The sequence below is a fragment of the Petromyzon marinus genome, chromosome 43 (genome assembly GCF_048934315.1).
Source record: "Petromyzon marinus isolate PM22_M1 ecotype Great Lakes invasive population chromosome 43, UKy_Petmar_22M1.pri1.0, whole genome shotgun sequence".
NCBI classification, from domain to species: domain Eukaryota; kingdom Metazoa; phylum Chordata; class Hyperoartia; order Petromyzontiformes; family Petromyzontidae; genus Petromyzon; species Petromyzon marinus.
In genome coordinates, this window is record NC_133709.1 from 6,427,503 (window position 1) to 6,448,505 (window position 21,003).

The 21,003-nt window shown below is 43.0% G+C and overlaps 1 protein-coding gene across 3 annotated transcripts; it reads right to left on the reverse strand.

Moving 5' to 3' along the window:
• Nucleotides 1-1,834: 1,834 nt before the first annotated feature.
• On the reverse strand, nt 1,835-19,867 carry LOC116951672 (cytochrome P450 3A21-like). Of its 3 annotated transcripts, none has more exons than XM_032970479.2 (14): nt 19,742-19,866; nt 18,171-18,264; nt 15,421-15,514; nt 12,575-12,627; nt 12,111-12,210; nt 10,437-10,550; nt 10,238-10,326; nt 9,638-9,786; nt 9,260-9,390; nt 8,724-8,808; nt 5,773-5,933; nt 4,218-4,444; nt 3,092-3,254; nt 1,835-2,987 (listed from the first exon to the last, which is right to left on the reverse strand). In XM_032970479.2, the coding sequence occupies exons 2-14, from the start codon at nt 18,248-18,250 to the stop codon at nt 2,901-2,903; spliced, it is 1,533 nt and encodes a 510-aa protein (XP_032826370.2). In that variant the 5' UTR covers nt 18,251-18,264; nt 19,742-19,866; the 3' UTR covers nt 1,835-2,900. The 3 variants fall into 3 exon arrangements, with proteins under 3 accessions (XP_032826370.2, XP_032826371.2, XP_075929862.1); XM_032970480.2 differs by lacking the exon at nt 19,742-19,866 and adding an exon at nt 19,194-19,335; XM_076073747.1 differs by lacking the exons at nt 1,835-2,987; nt 3,092-3,254 and having other exon boundaries at nt 4,214-4,444; nt 19,742-19,867.
• Between the last annotated feature and the right edge of the window lie 1,136 nt (nt 19,868-21,003).

A 21,003-nucleotide genomic window follows, 5' to 3' on the forward strand; every position in this document is an offset into this window, starting at 1 on the left:
AACCGAGCCAACCTGTTGGGGATCAAGTGTACCCCTTGCTCGCGTTAACTTAAGCGTTGTGACAGAGCGGCGGGGCTCTGAAAATCTCACCACTTCTCTACTGCCTATTCTCTTCTTGCCCTACCCGACCCTTTGTTAATCCCATGCTTACCCTCCCTTCCATCGCGGTCAGCGATTCCTGATCTCTTTCAACGTCCCTGCCATCTAAATAGTGTCCTTACATTTTGCCTTAAAACTTTCGTGACTGCAGGAATTCATATTCTATGGTTCTTTCTGTAAAGTCACGTAGGTAGAAGAAAAATAATAACAATAAAATAATAAAAATAAATTGAATAAAAAATTATAAAATATCACGACGTTTCGATCGCAACACAAGCGGTCGTCATCAGGAACAGGGAAACACGGCAAGACCATACTTCGGCAGAAGTATTGGTCCTGCCGTGTTTCAGATCAGATCTGTTTCAGATCAGATTAAAGTAATGATCAGCCACGGCAGAAGTATTGGTCCTGCCGTGTTTCAGATCAGATCTGTTTCAGATCAGATCTGAAACACGGCAGGACCAATACTTCTGCCGTGGCTGATCATTACTTTAATGCGGCTGGCTCACATGAAATTGATTTCTCTAAGACGATGGTACTTTGCAAGCCGACTGGCTATCAACAAAGATTCGTTCACGAAGCCATCCATATATACAGACACAGACACAATTTCAATCGAGACGACGGTTTTAAACCCCAGCAATCATTGGAAAGATGTCATCAACCACTTTGGGTCATGACTTGATTTGTGTTTTCTTGTCCACCTCCACCGTCAGCAGTGTGGGTGTGTGGAGCGAGGTGCAAGGCTTTGATTGGTGTAGACCTACTGCCGGTGTCGGAGCCCTCTCCTACATTAACATTAGCTGCCCCGCCCATCTCTAAACCTTTATAAACAGCTCTTTGATTGGTGTAGGCCTACTATCGGTGTCGGAGCCCTCTCCTACATTAACATTAGCTGCCCCGCCCATCTCTAAACCTTTATAAACAGCTCTTTGATTGGTGTAGACCTACAGCTGGTGTCGGGGCCCTCTCTTACATTAACATTAGCTGCCCCGCCCATCTCTAAACCTTTATAAACAGCTCTCTGATTGGTGTAGACCTACTGCTGGTGTCGGAGCTTTTGCCACATTAACATTAGCTGCCCCGCCCATCTCTAAACCTTTATAAACAGATCTTTGATTGGTGTAGACCTACTGCTGGTGTCGGAGCTTTTGCCGACATTAACATTAGCTGCCCCGCCCATCTCTAAACCTTTATAAACAGCTCTTTGATTGGTGTAGACCTACTACCGGTGTCGGAGCCCTCTCCAACATTAACATTAGCTGCCCCGCCCATCTCTAAACCTTTATAAACAGTTTGCACTCAGAGGCTAACCTCCCTGTTCCTGATGACGACCGCTTGTGTTGCGATCGAAACGTCGTGATATTTTATTATTTTTTATTCGCTTTATTTGCATTTTTATTATTTTATTGTTATTATTTTTCTGTCTACGTGACTTTACGAAAAGAACCATAGAATAGTGTCCTTGTTTTACCTGTTTTTTTAAGCGCCTTCATCAAAGGCACTCTATAAAAAAAACAAGATAACAGTTACACTGTACAATACAAATCAACAATTAAGTCAGTACGTAAACTTTATTGGATCTGTAAATCGAGCCTCAATTGGTGAAGCAATAACACATGGTGGTAACTCAACAGTAGCTGTTTTAAGGTCGTACTGGTCACCACCGTAAGAATGTGGAATTTCCACTGCTTCTAATTCACCCACAGAAATAGTCACTACCCAACACTCAACAGAATGTCAATGCGCACACTTTATTATCGGTGTGTTACACATGAAGAGTATAACTCAATAAAAACAGCAGATATCTACTGAACTGCATTTAGACACACAACTATGAATCAGCAAACTATTAAACAATCTTAGAAATTTAATTGCAAAAACATTTTTAAAACCCTGCGCCCAGTCACGGTTTCGTTCCTTTTCTCGTTTTCAATATCACCTTGAATAATGCAACCATCTCCTTCTCCGCCTTCCTGCCTAACCCTTCGCTCCGCTCCAACCGATCCAAAATACCTCAACCCAGATCATTTTTAATCTCCCCCCCACAATTCCCACACTTCTGCTCGACTTTCCGAAATACACTGGCGCCTTGTATATTATCGCTGTCTGTTTAAATGTCTCACCCTAGTCTATGATCTTGCCCCACCTTATCTTGCTTCTCTAATATATTACTCTATCCTATTCATGCTCCAAATCTCTACTGTCCCTCTCTGGGCCTCCCTCGCCCTGTGCCCAGTCACACTCTCTTTCCTTTCCCTTCTTGCTCCCCTTCACTGCAACAAAATCCCAACTGCACATCAAAAAATCAGCTTCACTATAACCTGCTTCCGTTCCTCCCTTAAAACTACCCACTACCCATCTCTTCCGCCTTGCCTATCCTACTGCAACTCCCTGACCCCCCCCCCCCGCTACGACCAGGCCTACCCAAACCCCTATCACTACCCCTACCCGTGTCACTACGACTATCCCTGTCACTACTCCAACCCCTCCTTCACCGCTCCCACCCGTCCTTACTGTAGCCATAACTACACAAAAACATTTAATTACCCCACTATTTATTTTAACCTCTCATCTAATGTACAATCGTCTTGGACGAAGGCACTACATAAATCTGTATAACATAATATAATTTGTTACTAATTTGTTACTAATCGAAATTTGTTACTAAATTAACTTTCAGCACTGTGTTAAGATAGCGCTTAGAATTGGCACTACAGGTAGGTCTTCTTTTTGTTGTTTTGATCATCTCTCAAGTCTTCTTTTTCTCTGGAGCCGTGATCTTGGATTTTGCTCGTACATCAGCCCCCTTTCTTTCTTTCCGAAACTTGCACCAAAAGTGGGTTTTCCAGTTGCAAAAATGGATTCTTTGTAAGTTTTGGTGGAATCTGAAGGAAAAAAAGGTAATATTACATGTTAGCCTTTCCTTAAAACCATAAATAACTTTTGTTTGTGAACAGTAAAGAGTGGAGGAGGGGGTGTGATCGTGCACCGTGGTCTCGTTGCACGCGTGGAAAGAGTAGCGCTGCAGGATGCGACAGACTACGATCTTCATGGACATCAGGGCAAAGCGCATGCCGATGCAGTTCCTGGGCCCTTGACCGAAGGGCAGGTAGCAGTAGGGGTCACGCGCCTCCTTGGCCTCCTTGGAGAATCTGCACAATTCACAGTCGTGCGCACACTCATAATCCATTGACTAACAAGTGTCGTGAGCTTAATGGCAGTGGTTTACGGTTAATCCAGATAGTCACGAGAAGTCAAATTTAAATCGACCTTCATTTGGGGAATTCACACAGCGGGAAGACAATCCTGCTTTTGAGGACACTTTGCTCTAGAATTGGATCTCTTGGAGATCAAAGTGGAAAAGATGCAGGTCCAAAGCAAGGCATTCACATCAAACTAATTTATCAACGCAGCTTTACCTGGAAAAGATTTTTTAATTGGATAAATCGCGATGAGAATGACCATGACCACGCCACGACAGACAGATGAGATGGACATAGCTCACACTTTCAACTTTAATTGGAAACTGTTCAAAATAACACGTTTGGGAAAAATTGGAGAACAAAAAATCAACCAGTCTGCAGTCAATGAGCCATTAAAACAAAACACATTCCTGCGGAGGGAGCTGGTAGGAACGTTGGGTTGCTCGGTCAATGGCCAGGGTCAACGGCGGCACGTGGTGTATTCCGCAAATATGCCCGACTGTGAGGGCGGGCACAAGCCGGCGTGAGTAGGTTAAACGTTGAGTTTTATAAGGGCACCACGGGGTGTCCAGCCCCTCCCCACCCAGCCCCACCCCTCCCCACCCAACCCCTCCCCACCCTCCCCTCCCCACCCAGCCCCTCCCCTCTCCACCCAGCCCCACCCCTCCCATTTTTGGATGCACGACGGACGGACACAATAATCCCCTGTGGGCTGGTGTTACCAGAGGTTCCTACCAGTAAAATGGCCTTTATATGGCTTGAACTAACTATATCTCTATCTTTCCGCTGCCTACGCTATGACCTGAAAGCTAGGTTTCAAGTATTTCCAAATAGAATGGATCCATGTTTTAAATACTTGACACGTAAAATTCAGTTTTCAAACGCATTCAAATTTGAAAGAGATTCGCTCACCGTTCCGGCCGGAACTCTTCAGGTTCGTCCCAGTACTGCGGGTCGTAGTGGAGCACCCACAATGGCACAGTGACCACCACACCCTTGGGGATGACCAGGTCATTCACAACCGTCGTCTTTTTACAGACGCGGTCCGTACGAGATGTTGGTGGGTACATGCGCAGAGTCTCGCTCACGACCATGTCCAGATACTCCATCTGCTTCAGAATCTCGTAACTTGGAAGAGTCTGCACAAAGGTGGGATAGATATATTTACACAAGTTAACGAATAATTATCATTTCATTCGAAACACATTCTAGAATAGTTTATTATCTCCATATATATAAAAGGCAAAGTTGTGAATGTGTCTGTTCAAAATGTTTAGCGTACTTCCCAACATGCAACAAACTGGAAATTTGCCATGTGGGTACTTTCCAGACTGTACACCATGCAAAAAATATAAAAATACACTTTTGGGGTTTTTTTTGGGGGGGGAGCTCAATAATGCATTTTTTTTTGCACGGTAAGTGAGCTGTGACGTCAACTCTGTCACGTGACCCGCGCATGTGGAAGCGTAACGCATTGTAGTGTAGCGATTCGCGCGCTGCCCTACCAACCCGGCAACCCGAGTTCAATTCCCGCTCACGGCCACCACCAACACCGGTGACGATTATTTGAACCGGTTCTGGGCCTCCCCTAGGTCGACTCAGCCTCAAACAAGTAACTGCTGTGGTGTGTGAACATCGCCACTGGGGAGAGAAAGGCGGCCAGGCGTGGTGAATCCAAGTCCCGGGCGAAGCCGGGTAGTACAGCTAGTATAGTATATGCCTTTCAGACTTTGAAACATGAAGCTCATGTACATACACCTGTCTCATCGCAGTGTAGAACAGTGTTTTGAACTGTGACAATTCACAGAAACCAAACGACATGTCTCGGACCGCATTCGTGAACACAAAGCAGACCTTAAACATGGTAGGACCAACACCTCGGCCGTGGCAGATCACTGTTATTATTCAGTAGGCTCACATGACATTGACTTCTCCAAGACAGAGGTTCTTTGCAAGCCATCTGGCTACCATGAGAGATTCGTTCATGAGGCTATCCACATATACAAGCACAGAGACAATTTCAACCGAGAATATTAATTCTGGCTTAGCAATCATTAGAAGGATTTGATAAACCATTTCCGGTCTTAATTGATTGTTCACGCTTACGGTGGCTTTCAGACAGCATACATAAATTTTTCGTCTCCCCCCTCCTCTTTTCCAAACATAGATGGACTCGTCCATCTAAACAAATTGTCAAATCGCTATCCGTGGTGCTAACGTTTACAAATAAATAAATAAATACTAACCGCCACTTCTTTCAAATGTTCTTGCCGTTGGTTTTCACACCTGATGATGACTGCTTGTGTTTCAGTCGAAACGTCGTGAGAATTTTATTGTTTTATATATATTTTATTATTTTATTGTTTCCCTTCAACGTGACGTTACCGAAAGAACCAAGAATATAAATCACTGCAGTCATGAAAGCTTTAAATCAAAATTCAATTTAAGTTTAAAAGGTAAGTCTTACGTCATTCGGGAGAAATATATCGATCTCTTGCTGGACTTTAGTCTGGACGTCAGGGTTACAAGCAAGGCAATAGGCCACAAAGGTGATGGCTGTGCTTGTGGTCTCATAGCCAGCCAGAAGGAACAAAATCGCCTGTGCCTCCAGTTCACTGTCGGTCAGATCTGTGAAATAAAACAGACAACAATGAAGATGCAGTGTGAAATATATCTTGCTCTGTAACGTTTTATACAGCATTGTTAAGTACACTTTATCTCACAATGTCTAAGGAACCACAAACGCAATGGACAGCAGTCCAGTGGCGAGCTGGTGCCAACAATTACCCCGAGAAAACCAATGCATGCGAGGGGGCAACACTCTATCCCATACAGAACAGACGCGTGATATGAGTCCACACTTTGCTGCCCCTCCTTTTCCTGGCAAACCAGGGTATGGCATCTCGACATGCATCAGAAGGGAGCTTCAGTAACATTCGTGTGATCCACAAACTCTCGCCTCCATCGTGCTGGATTCCAGGCGTGCGCCGCCACTACCCGGCAAAAGCTACTGGCATTAATATGCCATCGTACAATTAGTTAAATTCCTACTGCTTTGGTCATTTTCACGCTTGTACCGTGCATATGCATCGCATGCAAACGTAGAGCACAAAAAGTAAAAAAGAAAACGGCAAGGTCCTACTCTCACGAGGAGTTCCTCATCAACGATGCGACGGTCTCAGGGTTTGTGTCATTCAGTCTAGTGAGGGCCCTCAGCAAGGCCCCTTCAGGAGGAGCAGCCAGGCAACAGTTGCGCGCCATCCTCCATCTACTCCACATCCCTGCCACCTAAGACGAAGATCCCCCAGTGTAGCCTTAACAGACTGTTGGGGCAAGTGCTGTTAGCGAGTACCGGCACGGCACATGAGGGGGTGAGTGGCCAGCACCATGCCCGGCCACCTTTGTCTCCCTAGTGGTGATTCTTACACAACACCACCAGGTACTCATTTGAGGTTGAGCCGACCTTGGGGAGCCCCAGGACCGGTTGAAATATTCTCCACTGTTATTGATCGTGATCGGGAATCTCCCCCGCCCCCCCCATGGCCTCCACCCCACAAGCGGGTCCAGAGCTCAGCAACCAAAAAAACAAGAGAAAATTGTTTTCAAACTCGGTAAAAAAAACCCCTCAATATTTCAAGAGTCAGCAATGCACGTGGTGACTACGAGACGGCGGTCCTTAATAAATAACGTGACGAGGCGGTCCTTTTTAAAGAGCCGCAGGTTGCCGGACCCCCCCCCCCCCCCCCCCCCGGTCTTTTTGCTCATCGCACCGCGCCTCTCCCCAGCCTACTGAGCTGGCCACATAGGGCGTCGCAGCAGCTCAAAGCCCGGCGGACGCTCCTCGAGGGTTTTGATGGTGAGTGGTGGTTTTGATGGTGGACGCTTGTTTTGATAGTGGGCGTTGTTTTGATGGTGGGCGGTGGTTTTGATGGTGGGCGCTGGTTTTGATGGTGGGCGTGGTTTTGATGGTGGGCGTGGTTTTGATGGTGGGCGTGTTTTTTGATGGTGGGCGTGGTTTTGATGGTGGGCGTGGTTTTGATGGTGGGCGTGGTTTTGATGGTGGGCGGTGGTTTTGATGGTGAGCGGTGGTTTTGATGGGGAGTGGTGGATTTGATGGTGGGCGTGGTTTTCATGGTGGGCGGTGGTTTTGTTGGTGGGTGGTGGTTTTGATGGTGAGTGGTGGTTTTGATGGTGGGCGTGGTTTTGATGGTGAGTGGTGGTTTTGATGGTGGGCGTGGTTTTGATGTTGAGTGGTGGTTTGATGGTGGACGGTGGTTGTGATGGTGGGCGTGGTTTTTATGGTGAGTGGTGGTTTTGATGGTGGGCGTGGTTTTGATGGTGAGTGGTGGTTTGATGGTGAGTGGTGGTTTTGATGGTGGGCGTGGTTTTGATGGTGAGTGGTGGTTTTGTTAGTGGGCGTGGTTTTGATGGTGGGCGTGGTTTTGATGGTGAGTGGTGGTTTTGATAGTGGGTGTGGTTTTGATGGTGGGTGTGGTTTTGGTGGTGAGTGGTGGTTTTGATGGTGAGTGGTAGTTTTGTTGGTGGGTGTGGTTTTGATGGTGGGCGTGGTTTTGATGGTGAGTGGTGGTTTTGATAGTGGGCGTGGTTTTGATGGTGGGCGTGGTTTTGATGGTGAGTGGTGGTTTTGATAGTGGGCGTGGTTTTGATGGTGGGTGTGGTTTTGGTGGTGAGTGGTGGTTTTGATGGTGAGTGGTGGTTTTGTTGGTGGGCGTGGTTTTGATGGTGGGCGTGGTTTTGATGGTGAGTGGTGGTTTTGATAGTGGGCGTGGTTTTGATGGTGGGTGTGGTTTTGATGGTGAGTGGTGGTTTTGATGGTGAGTGGTAGTTTTAATGGTGAGTGGTGGTTTTGATGGTGGGCCATGGTTTTGATGGTGGGCCATGGTTTTGATGGTGGGCACTGGTTTTTATGGTGGGTCGTGGTTTTGATGGTGGGTCGTGGTTTTGATGGTGGGTCGTGGTTTTGATGATACCTGATATTAGCCCCATAAGCGCTATGGCAACTTGCTAAGCTTGAGATATGATCAGATCGGGCGCATCCTGGATGGCTTGGTCCTAGACCTGTACTGTATATCGTACTGTGTGTACTGTGCGAGGAATTATATAGGACTCAAGTGACCTCATGATTGTCATTACAACCCCTTCAATGGAGTTAATTTAAAAAGTGCTTTCTTTCCCAAAATGAGCATTCAGGACAATATTTTCAAAATTGTATTGTAAACATGAACTACAGTGTTTCACATTGAGAGCATAGTGACATGTTTATATATGTTCGTCATTCACCATAATCGCCTAAATATCTTGGATTGTACACTCAATACGAAGTAAAACTGTGAATTGGTGTCAATTGAAAGTGAACCTGTGAATGTTATTTCATTTGAAATGTAAAAAAATACCTACATTTGTCTGAATGAGGATTAGCTCCATTTTGCATGGATTTAGAAAGTTGAACATCCACCATCAATTGAAGAAAGTCGACTCGCCCCTAGACAAAAAAGGTCACATTTTCATGACAAGTTAGATTTCACATTCTCTGGACAAAACACCAACAGGTGTACCATACATAAAATCTAGATTGAAAATGACTTTTTGTGTTTAGTTTGTTTTCCTTCCCCCGCACCTCCCATTGGCTATGTACGGTGCGAAAGAAGTTCAACATACATACATACATGCCTTCAGTCATGCAATACTTTACTGCTGTATTACAATTTATCTACACTGATATATGAAAAATAATAAATTGAAGCTTTCGTGACTGCAGGAATCCATAATCTCTGGTTCTTTCGGTAAAGTCACGTGTTTCTTTTATTATTTTTTTTTATATTCACGTCACTTTAAAGAAAGAACCAGAGAGTATGAAAAATAATGTTAAAATGTCTTATTGTCATATCAAACATAACCAATATTGAAAAAGAGCATTGTTGAAACGGACTCACCATGTCGTGAAGCCCCTTCTGGCGTTGCTTTACCATCTGCCGGACAATTGTCGTGAAGAATGAGGAAGCTTTTTTGGGAAAAAAAGATAATCCCAGGAATTCTAGCGGCGGGACAAGCTCTGGAAAGATCGCTGTAAAAGAGAAAATAATGACAATGCACAGATTTCTGTCACCTGCTGCCCCATGTCCAATCTCAAAATCAGGCAATGACTTGGTCATCAACATACACTGCAATAGAGATGGAACAAAATATAACGTTGCATTGGCCAAATTGCCTCTTTGCAGAAATTTATTGAATCAGACGTGTAGTTAAATTAATGCCCGTAAAACATAAAACCATTTGCCTAGACGTGTCACTGGTAAAGTTACCATACTTACCGATTAGTGCAACCAAAGGGTTCAATAAGTTGATCTTGAAAATGCTTTTCCCATGAATGACGAATGGATCGTTGGGGTTGTTCTGAGAGTCCACGTCCGTACTGAACGCCGAGCTTGCAATCACGTCCATGCTGTACGGCCCGAATGTCCTAGCAGAGGCAAAATTCACATCAATACCACGACGTTAAGGTATACCGACGCGCAATGCACTGATCTATAAAACTTGACACGTGGACTGGAAATTACAATTGAACTTTTCCCAAATGCACACAAGTATCACACTGAAGTGTACATTTTCAATGAACCCTGCCGATATCCATCCATATGAAGATATGTACGACCAAAATCCCACCAAAGGCTTTTTGGCAGTGATATACGCAGTTTGCATGATACATGCAGTTTGGTGATGTCACGTGACATGCAATGCATGATGGGAGGACCGAGGTGATTGTTACGATTGCACCTTTTTGTGTCGAGAAATCGCCTTGCAAGTCTTACTTTTAGTTGTTTCCAGCCTCCACTCACCATTCCCTCTGAGTTTTCTCACCACTCACAGGATGTGTTGAAATGTGTGTTTTTTCAAATGCTTCATGCACTTACTCTTTTAGGTCCACTAACTTCCCAGACTGGCATTTTTCACGGAGGTTCTTCACGAGTGAATCAGCACAACGTACAATCAGTGGGCACATCTAAACAAGACGGGAACGTTTTGTTTAGTATTTGGTACAAACATACTTTGGACCTATCAGCAACACCACTGAAAAAAGAAACATCCATCGACTTTTTCGGGTTATTTTACCTGTTTGATTTTGCCACCACTGAAAGTTGGGGACAGTACGTTACGGATGCGCTTCCACTTCTCATCATTAGCTATGCTCATAGCTTCCTTGAAGGGGCCATTCAGCCCGATATTCTATGTAAAAAATAAGAGAACAAGGAAAAACCATAGCACATGTAACAGTTAAAATAATCAAACACATTAACATGGGAATACAGTTTACCAAAAAATACTATTTCATATATTTTATAAAGTTGCAGGAATTGGATAATGACATTGTTCGTAATGTGTATACCCTAAAAATTGATTTCGTAGTTTCACACATATTTTAATAATAGTCTTGGATATTTAGGTGATTATCATTTAAAAAGCCATTCAACTTGTAGTTAACTTTGATTTAAAGCTTTCGTGACTGTAGGGATTCATATTCTTGGTTCTTTCGGTAAAGTCACGTAGAAGGGAAACAATAAAATAATAAAAATATAAAACAATAAAATTCTCACGCCGTTTCGACTGCAACACACCTGATGGTGATTACTTGTGTTGCAGTCGAAACGTTGTTGGAATTGTATTGTTTTATATTTTTATTATTTTGTAGTAAACTGTTGGAGAGATTTTTAAACTGCAGACAAGCATAAGAATCATTAAAGCTGCAAAGAGCAACAAATTATTGCTCAACAAAAAGTAAGCAAGATACATACCTCACATTTATTGCACCGGATTAATTTACTGACATCTTTACAGCAAAACAAAAAAATATTTTAACCATATGCATTCTTGTGTTTCGATGGAGACATGGCGGTTTCTAAAGTCATATATGGAGGGTGAAATGTTCCTGTCTACCCAAGCCAATATGCATTTAGTTTTCCTGGAGCTCAGCTTAGTGTGACATCGGTACATAAAATGTACGACGGGACAATTGGACAATGAGGCATTGGGACTCGGAGAAGAGTGACATTACATTCCGGTTGGAATCATGGCACAATGCTTAATGAACGTTCCTATCATAATCATAATATTTATTTATACTGGGGGAATCCGATGAGATATGAAGCTCTTTTTCACAGATGTCCAGTCGGGGCGGGTCAGAACGTTGCAACAACGATACAAAAAACACGATAGGAGTGTAAAGTATGAGATAGGGGGGCAAAGTATAGTGACTATGCACTGAGTGACCTGATTTGAATTCATGGCGTGGCTAACACCGGCAGTGAGTGATGTTTGAACTGGTCCCATGCTCGCTGTTTACAATACTACAGTGGCTAGCGTTGTGGGGTTTGGTCAAACAAACTCCAATGACCCATACAGTGTGGGAGCCCTTCGTTTAGCAGTGGGACCTGCAAAAGGCTGACACACAGATTTTTTTTCATTAAGGTGTTCGCGTAGATTTTTCTTTGGGTCCCCTCCACAATTAGAAACACGTGTTTAGAGTATCCGGCTGCTAATAAATTTCCACGCGATAAGCCACTTCGTTGAGCTATCATTTGTGGCCAGGTCGCTTCTGAAAAATAGCTGTATAGCTCAGTGGGGCCTTACCTGGTAAAATGAGGATGAAATAAAATAAAGGTAAAAGGCAATTTAAGATATATGATGTTAGGTATGAATTAAATGTCTCGTTGTCTATACCGAGACACATGCCATGAACCTCACATTGGCATTTCTCATTCGTATTTGGGTGACGTGGCACTGCTTTACCCGGCGGTTGGTGAAGAACTCCAGGGAATCCTTCACCAGGACTGTTTTCAGGATGCTTGTGTCAGCCACCACGAGCAGAGGCAACCGGCCATCGTAAGTCCTGGTTTAAAAAAAACGTCACGTGAACAAACACGTCAAATGTTTATTGCTCAGCACACTGGTATGTTGGAGAGCGATCCACACACATTTAACAATATTTGTGGATCGCTCTTCAACATAGCAACAACTTTATTGAATAACAGCATGTTATCCTCACTCCATATCACTCCACACCACAAAAAGTATTGTAAGCGGTTTCAGTGTATTATGTTTTACCAAACTCATCTTGCACTGTCTAACTAAACATAGATTCATGAGGTTGTTTTAATTTTTACAAATTTTAAAGTAGCATTCCACAAAATACGTTATATATACACACATACGCGCGACTTTTATAAAATGTCGAGCAAGCAATATGAACTTACCCCCAGATTCTCCCATACTTCTTAAAACTATTTTGATCAAATTCTTTGAAACCCTGTGAAAACAATCAAGAAGAAAACACGGTGTGAGTTCGATGTCATAAGTTTAACCGTTGGCTTATGCACATTATTGTCGTCGGAGGAGTGGGATAAGAGGCCAGTTTTGTCCTGGTGCTGACAGAAATGATGCCATCAGCCACGATCAGGTTTAGGTGCAGACTGGTGCCCTTCTCGAGAGGTTTTTGCAACTCAACAGAGGACCACGCATGAGCACCGGGACAAAAAAGGCATTTTACTCCACCCTACTACATCTAAGAGTTGGGGTCCAGCCCTGGTATATCAATAATATATTTTCAATGTCCCATAGATAGCATCGTTTACAAAAAAATGTAAGCTATTTAGAGCAAAAATACACATTGGACGTCACTTTTGCCTTCAAATCCGGTGGTTATTATTTTCTCCGTACTGCTGCTTTTGTTTTCTCCAATTCAGTTTTGAACAAAACATATTTTCGAATGTCCCTGTGATTGTAACTTTGGGGAAAGTGTCATCACCGTCAGGTTCCGCTTGGAAGACGTATTTGTCGTGCTTCATGTAATCTCAGTGTGGCTGTAAACTTGATCTCAGAATTTAATGTGCGCACCAAAGAAGTCACATGCAACAAGTTCACTCTAAACTATTTGGGAGATATCTTGGCAGAAGGACGCAACTGGAAAACACGGAAGAACATGTTTACCTGTGACAGATATATAAAGTTAAACCGGAATCAAATAGTTAAAATTAATTGGCGGCCGTGGGTCTGTTTGGATGGGAAATCTGAAGTTAATAATGAAATGCAAAATTCCAATCGATGGGCCTTAAAAATATATATTTATAATCCATGCTTATTACCGACTATGACATGGGTCAGAAACACGGATATGAACAATGAACATTTTACAAAAACTGAAAAAAGTAAGCAACGAAGCATGGAGAGAAGCGTAACTCGGAATTCCATCGACAGACTTGAGAAACGCGTGGATTGGAGAGGATACGCAGGATAAATACATAATTCTAACTGTTAAGAAAAGTATGCAGGCTTTGGCAAGACACGTCACTGTAAGGAATAATGACTGATGGTCACGAATACGGATCAAGTGGCAGCCAAAGTGAAGGAACGTGCAGAAGAGGGCGTTAACTGGGGAGATAGACCAAAGCAATCGGCTTTTGTACAGGTGCTTGGTAATATAAACTTGGGGAAGCCTTCATCCGGCAGTGGATTGATCATGGCTGATGACGTTGACAACCGTTAATTTAGTAATAGGTTTTAACCCTTTTACCTGGCACAAAAAAAAACTGACACCTTTATACAAGGGATCATGTTTGCCATAACCACAACACAAGTAGTCAAAATGCAAACAAAAAAGACAACTCTGATAATATGCACTGTCCTTGAATTTGATTGGTCCACACTCGAGACGGCTTTTCTTAGAGCCCAGTCTCCACTGGTGTTGGACCAGAAAACGCCAAAAGGCGTACAACTCAAATAACACCGCACCATCAGAGTATTGAGAGCTCGGGGTAAGCACTTACATTATTCCTATATCTTGTTACTGCCAAAGTAGGTCTCATAATGTAAGTGCTTACCCCGAGCTCTCAATACTCTGATGGTGTGCTGTTTTTTGAGTTGTACGCCTTTTGGCGTCTTCTGGTCCAACACCAGTGGAGACTAGGCTCTAAGAAAAGCCGTCTCGGGTGTAGACCAATCAAATTCAAGGGCAGTGCATATTATTATCAGAGTTGTCTTTTTTGTTTGCATTTTGACTACTTGTGTTGTGGTTATGGCAAACATGATCCCTTGTATAAAGGTGTCCGGTTTTTTGTGCCAGATAAAAGGGTAAAAACCTATTACTATATCTTGTTACTGGCAAAGGAGGTCTCAACCGTTAATTTGTTTAGGTTTGGCATCAGTCTTGTCACTAATAGAACCAAGCTGGTAAGCCGGCACATTTAAACTATTTTTGTTTAACCAGTTTACGGCCCACTAAACTGTATAGCTCTTTTTCAGAAGTGACCTGGCCATAAATGATAGCTCAACTAAGTGGCTCATCACGTGGAAATGTACTGCAGCCAAATCCTCGAAATGCACGTTTCTAAATGTAGAGGGAAAACCGGAGGACCCGGTGAAAATGTCACGCAACCACAGGGAGAACATGCAAGCTTGAAATATAGAAGCGTCAGGATCGAACACAATACCTCCTAAATATGAATACCAATACCTCCTGTTTACCAGGTAGCTAACATCCAGCCTCTGTATTCTTTTAGGATTCCTCAACAATATCCTGATACAATAACTTTGGATACTACTGTATGAGGATACTTATTTCCATTCATGAAACAGTCCTCAAATACTTATCCTTGTGCTGGGTTGACAGCATAAAGGATGAGTTAAAATAGGAAAACGTATGCCCTTGGGAAGCTACTGTTATAACCTGCCATGCATGATGACTTATAAATGAAACTAGATTGCATGCACTTTAAAAGCGGGCTATTCAATTGAATTACTGTAATATATCAATGTGTTTTTGAACTTATATCTCACTTCAATATGTATCTTCATTTTTAATTGTGTTTAATTTAAGTTTGACATGATTGCAATCTGCCTGGTGATGTTTTACTTCTGAAGTTTATATAGCTTTAGGCCTTGTGGTTGCATTTAAATGCCATGCAACTCTCCGAATATGTATGATACATTGTATTGGTTTCAATGTTCCCAGTTCTTCCTTGAAAAAAGTGGTCAGGTCATCTCCACAGGGCTCTCGCGTGGTTTTAACTAAATCTCATCGAATCCCATACAAGGTGAAACCTACCTGGTGGTAGTGTAAGAAGGTTCCCAAGAATGGCAGAGGTGTTGGCCCAGGTACGCCCATCTTCTTGAAGATTCTGTACGGCCATAGCATGGCACTGGGATAGAACAGATCTGTTATTTTGCAGGGCAATATAAATGTTATAAATGTTAGAAATTATTGAACCAATAATTCTTGATCAAATTAAATCATCTGCAACTCTTTAGTGGGGTAATTATTGTGTAAAATGTCACGGTACCTTTGTGTTCCTCTCTTAATGTGTCCAAAATTTTGGTTTAAATAAAGTTGCCTTGCATCCATTTTTTACACCGATTTTTTTTCCGAGCATGTAACCCTTAAAAGTGTGTTTTTACAAAGCATACACAGTGCACAAGCTCCATGAAACAGTGAGCCTGTGGACCCAAAGCTATAGTTGGCTACGTACAGCGCGAAAGAAGTTCAACATACGTACATACAAAACAGATGGGCAAAGAGTGTTCCGCTTCGCGCATCGCCATCTCTTCACATTTAACCCCAAAAAATCCTCCACAAACCATCAGCAGCACGGTCTTCTGGGACTGCGTAATCTCAGCAGTATTGATTCCAGACAAGCAGAGTTTGCAGAAAACCATGCGACTGATGGTTTGGGTAAGAAATGTGTTGTACATACAGTGAGGGAAAAAAGTATTTAATCCCCTGCTGATTTTGTACGTTTGCCCACTGACAAATAAATGATCAGTCTATAATTTTAATGGTAAGTTTATTTGAACAGTGAGAGACAGAATAACAACAAAAAAATCCAGAAAAACGAATGTCAAAAATGTTAAAAATTGATTTGCATTTTAATGTGGGAAATAAGTATTTGACCCCCTCTCAATCAGAAAGATTTCTGGCTCCCAGGTCTCTTTTATACAGGTAACGAGCGGAGATTAGGAGCACACTCTTAAAGGGAGTGCTCCTAATCTCAGCTTGTTACCTGTATAAAAGACACCTGTCCACAGAAGCAATCAATCAATCAGATTTCAAACTCTCCACCATGGCCAAGACCAAAGAGCTCTCCAAGGATGTCAGGGACAAGATTGTAGACCTACACAATACTGGAATGGGCTACAAGACCATTGCCAAGCAGCTTGGTGAGAAGGTGACAACAGTTGGTGCGATTATTCGCAAATGGAAGAAACACAAAAGAACTGTCAATCTCCCTCGGCCTGGGGCTCCATGCAAGATCTCACCTCGTGGAGTTGCAATGATCATGAGAACGGTGAGGAATTAGCCCAGATCTACACGAGAGGATCTTGTCAATGATCTCCAGGCAGCTGGGACCATAGTCACCAAGTAAACAATTGGTAACACACTATGCCGTGAAGGACTGAAATCCTGCAGCACCCGCAAGGTCCCCCTGCTAAAGAAAGCAAATATACATGCCCGTCTGAAGTTTGCCAATGAACATCTGAATGATTCAGAGGACAACTGTGTGAAAGTGTTGTGGTCAGATGAGACCAAAATGGAGCTCTTTGGCATCAACTCAACTCGCCGTGTTTGGAGGAGGAGGAATGCTGCCTATGACCCCAAGAACACCATCCCCACCGTCAAACATGGAGGTGGAAACAGTATGCTTTGGGGGTGTTTTTCTGCTAAGGGGACAGGACAACTTCACCGCATCGAAGGGACGATGGACAGGGCCATGTAGCGTCAAATCTTGGGTGAGAACCTCCTTCCCTCAGCCAGGGCATTGAAAATGGGTCGTGGATGGGTATTCCAGCATGACAATGACCCAAAACACACGGCCAAGGCAACAAAGGTGTAGCTCAAGAAGAAGCACATTAAGGTCCTGGAGTGGCCTAGCCAGTCTCCAGACCTTAATCCCATAGACAATCTGTGGAGGGAGCTGAAGGTTCGAGTTGCCAAACATCAGCCTCGAAACCTTAATGACTTGGAGAAGATCTGCAAAGAGGAGTGGGACAAAATCCCTCCTGAGATGTGTGCAAACCTGGTGGCCAACTACAAGAAACGTATGACTACTGTGATTGCCAACAAGGGTTTTGCCACCAAGTACTAAGTCATGTTTTGCAGAGGGGTCAAATACTTATTTCCCTCATTAAAATGCAAATCAATTAATAACATTTTTGACATGCGCTTTTCTGGATTTTTTTGTTGTTATTCTGTCTCTCACTGTTCAAATTAACCTACCATTAAAATTATGGACTGATCATTTCTTCGTCAGTGGGCAAACGTACAAAATCAGCAGGGGATCAAATACTTTTTTCCCTCACTGTACGTGGAGAGACAAATATTAGGAGGCATTGCTCATTTGTTTTATTTCTAGTCTTCCACAACGGGGCGAATGTTAAAGAATGCAACTGCCATTAGCACGGTTGGTTAAGTACGGTGCGAAAGAAGTTCAACAGGTATGTTTTTAAATATACAATGTATATATTTATTTTAAAATCATAATTCAGCATTCAAAACAATGCCCGTTCAGCAGCCTTGACTCGCTGTGCCCCGAGGACTGGCGGTTATACTGGTAGGAACGAAGTTGTAAACTGAGTGTACCAGCCTGCAATAGATTAATGTGTCCGTCCGTCCGTCCCCTTTCAATACTTTAACGAAGTGAAAAATTCCAATGTTCCTACCAGCCCACCCTGCAGGGACCTGTTAATCGCTCACGTTTACTGCACAGACCAAATTCATCGTCGCAATCGAAGACCTCGCACGAGGTGCTGCTCATGAGAGGTGAGAGAGTAGCCGTAAAGCCCAGCAGCGGAGTTACTCACATTGCAGACAAAACGAACGCAGCCAAAATCAGAACCAGGGTGGAGGGAGAAATCCCAGACAGGCTGGACACGTCAGCCATTGCGAATGAACAATCTGTGAACACAAAACGACAAAATGATAAAAAATATATAATGATTTCCATGTTGTTGCTGAGCAGGCTTAGCAAGTCGAGAGTGGGCAAACTGTAGGCGTTTTGCCAAACAATCTCAAAGTCCAGTGCGGGTAAAATATCGGTGCTTGTGTAATGTTACGTTGCGTTCAAACATACCTGGACACCCCTTCTCAGTGCCCCCTACTTTATTACAGACCAATTCCGACCTTTTTGGTCACCCCGTGCCCCTTATAAATCTCAACAATAAGCATTACAAAGTCCCATCACATGGGAGAAACATGAACAAATATAATGTTTTAATATTTTTTTGCCCGGATAGAAACGGCTTCATGCCGTATGGAGCTGAAAACTCAATTTCCCTGTACACGAATACGGGTAAACCGTATGGGTTGACAGGTATGCTATACACTACACTATACACTACATTATACACGACACTATACCATAGCTGTCAACCCCTTTTCAGTGCCCCCTACTTTATTACAGACCAATGAATCAATCTCAACGTTTATCCTACAAAGTCCCATCACAAGGAATAAACACAAATATATATTTTTGCCCGTATTGAAACGGCTGTGTACACCGTATGGACCTGAAAAAATGTATTTCCCTGAAACGGGGTAAACAGTATGGGTTGACACCTATGTTCAAGTCAAAAGGTAATTTCCTGCTCAAATGCGTATCGAGACGGTGCTAATCTCCTGTGTTATCCAGTGCTTCAGAGCCAGTGGTGGAAATTCCCCAATCCTATGGCGGGGGACAAGGCTATACATTAGTAAGAGCACTGTTCACTTCACCACAAAGCAATACTTAGTACGTAATGTTACAGTGTGTGTTATATGATAACACTAAGGAGGAGTCCAATATGTAAAACAGTCATGTTTTTGTTCGAATATGTTTAGTAACTTACCATACGCAAAGAGGAAATGGTCATGAATGGTTGCCACGGGGATCTTGTGCTTTGATTCACTCTTTGCTTTTATACTACAGGAACCGAAGCACTGTTCTGTATATTCCTTATTACACTCTATTTAGCTGTAATTGACTTGTAGAAACTCCATCCAGTTAGCCTGTAACTAAGTTGCGATGATCAAGTTTAAGAGGAATGTATTAGGAAAGCATTTATTTGTTGAAATTCGATGTAAAACTATCGGTATATCTTCACAAAAATCGCATAAAATTTGTGCCTACACAGTTGTACAAATCACTGAAAGCAATACCGCATAAAATGTGTGCCTACACAGTTGTACAAATCACTGAAAGCAATACCGATTGGGTTATTTTCATATCATTCCAATCATAACTTTCTATGGGACATTGTAGGCGTGTATAGAAGCAGGAAAGACGTAGAAATATGGTCACAATACCACTTTTTGATGTCAATTACTGTGCTTTATTGTTATATACGCTTCGGTTACACACCGTATAATTCAGCTGACAAAACAATGCAAAACTCACCGCAAATGAACCTTCTGTAGCCGACACCCGACTACCTTCTGTGTTCTTGCACAAGCCTGCATGTGCCTTTTATCAAGTTTCTGCGGTAATAATTATTGGGTGTGAGAGCGTGGCAACCAATGGGACTTTGTTCCTTTTCGCATGCCCGCGTGCAACCAAACAGCAATCGAGAGTTGTGTAATGTTTGACGAAGAGACCGCCTGAACTTAGTTTTGCAAGCATGCGACCGTAAGACATTTTTTAACTCTCACATAACTCAATGCGGGTTGACTGTGACATTCCAGCGAAGGTCTGTCATACCTGTCAACCCCCCTTATCAGTGCCTCCTACCTTATTACAGACAAATTCAGACCTTATTGGCCACCCCGTGCCCCTTATAAATCTCAACGTTCACCCTACAAAGTCCCATCACAAGGTAGAAACACAAACAAATAGACAAAAAAATTGTTTTTTACCCGTATGGACCTGAAAACTAAATTTCCCTGTACAAGAATACGGGGAAATCCATATGGGTTGACACGGTATTCGTTGTCATCATCATCACAGCGATGGTCATCCCACCGCTGAATGACGGCCTAGCCACATCGTAACCAACTTTCACAGTCTTACGATGCCATTAATCTGCGTTGCCTCTGAACGGCGAGCACATCTCACGGATCCATCTGCAGTCATTTTCACATCAACTGTAGAGTTAAATATTCTTGGTTCTTTCGGTAAAGTCACGTAGAAGGGAAACAATAAAATAATAAAAATATAAAACATTAAAATTCTCACGACGTTTCGACTGCAACACAAGCAGCAATCATCATCAGGTGTGAAAACCACAGCAAGAAAATTTTGAAAAAAGTGGCGGTGGTTTTCACACCTGATGATGATTGCTTGTGTAGCAATCGAAACGTCGTGAGAATTTTATTGTTTTATTTGTATTATTTATCCATTTCCCTTCTACGTGCCTTTACCGAAAGAACCAAGAATATGAATCCCTGCAGTCACGAAAGCTTTAAATCGAACTGTAGAGTTAAAGTCAAGACTGCCAGCGCGTTCTCAAGTTTCCTGAGCGGCAGCCTCTTAGCTCTGTGAGCATTCATCTCATTCGAGCAACGGTTAGGGTTGTGATCCTGGTAATCATGAAAAAAAATCAATAACTACAGAGCCCTTGGTTAATCCACTCTTTAAAACACACGGGACAGCAGCAACAGTAAGGCAGAACGCTGCAGGCGAATTCGCTCAATCGCTTGTCACGGCATCCTGAATACGCCCGA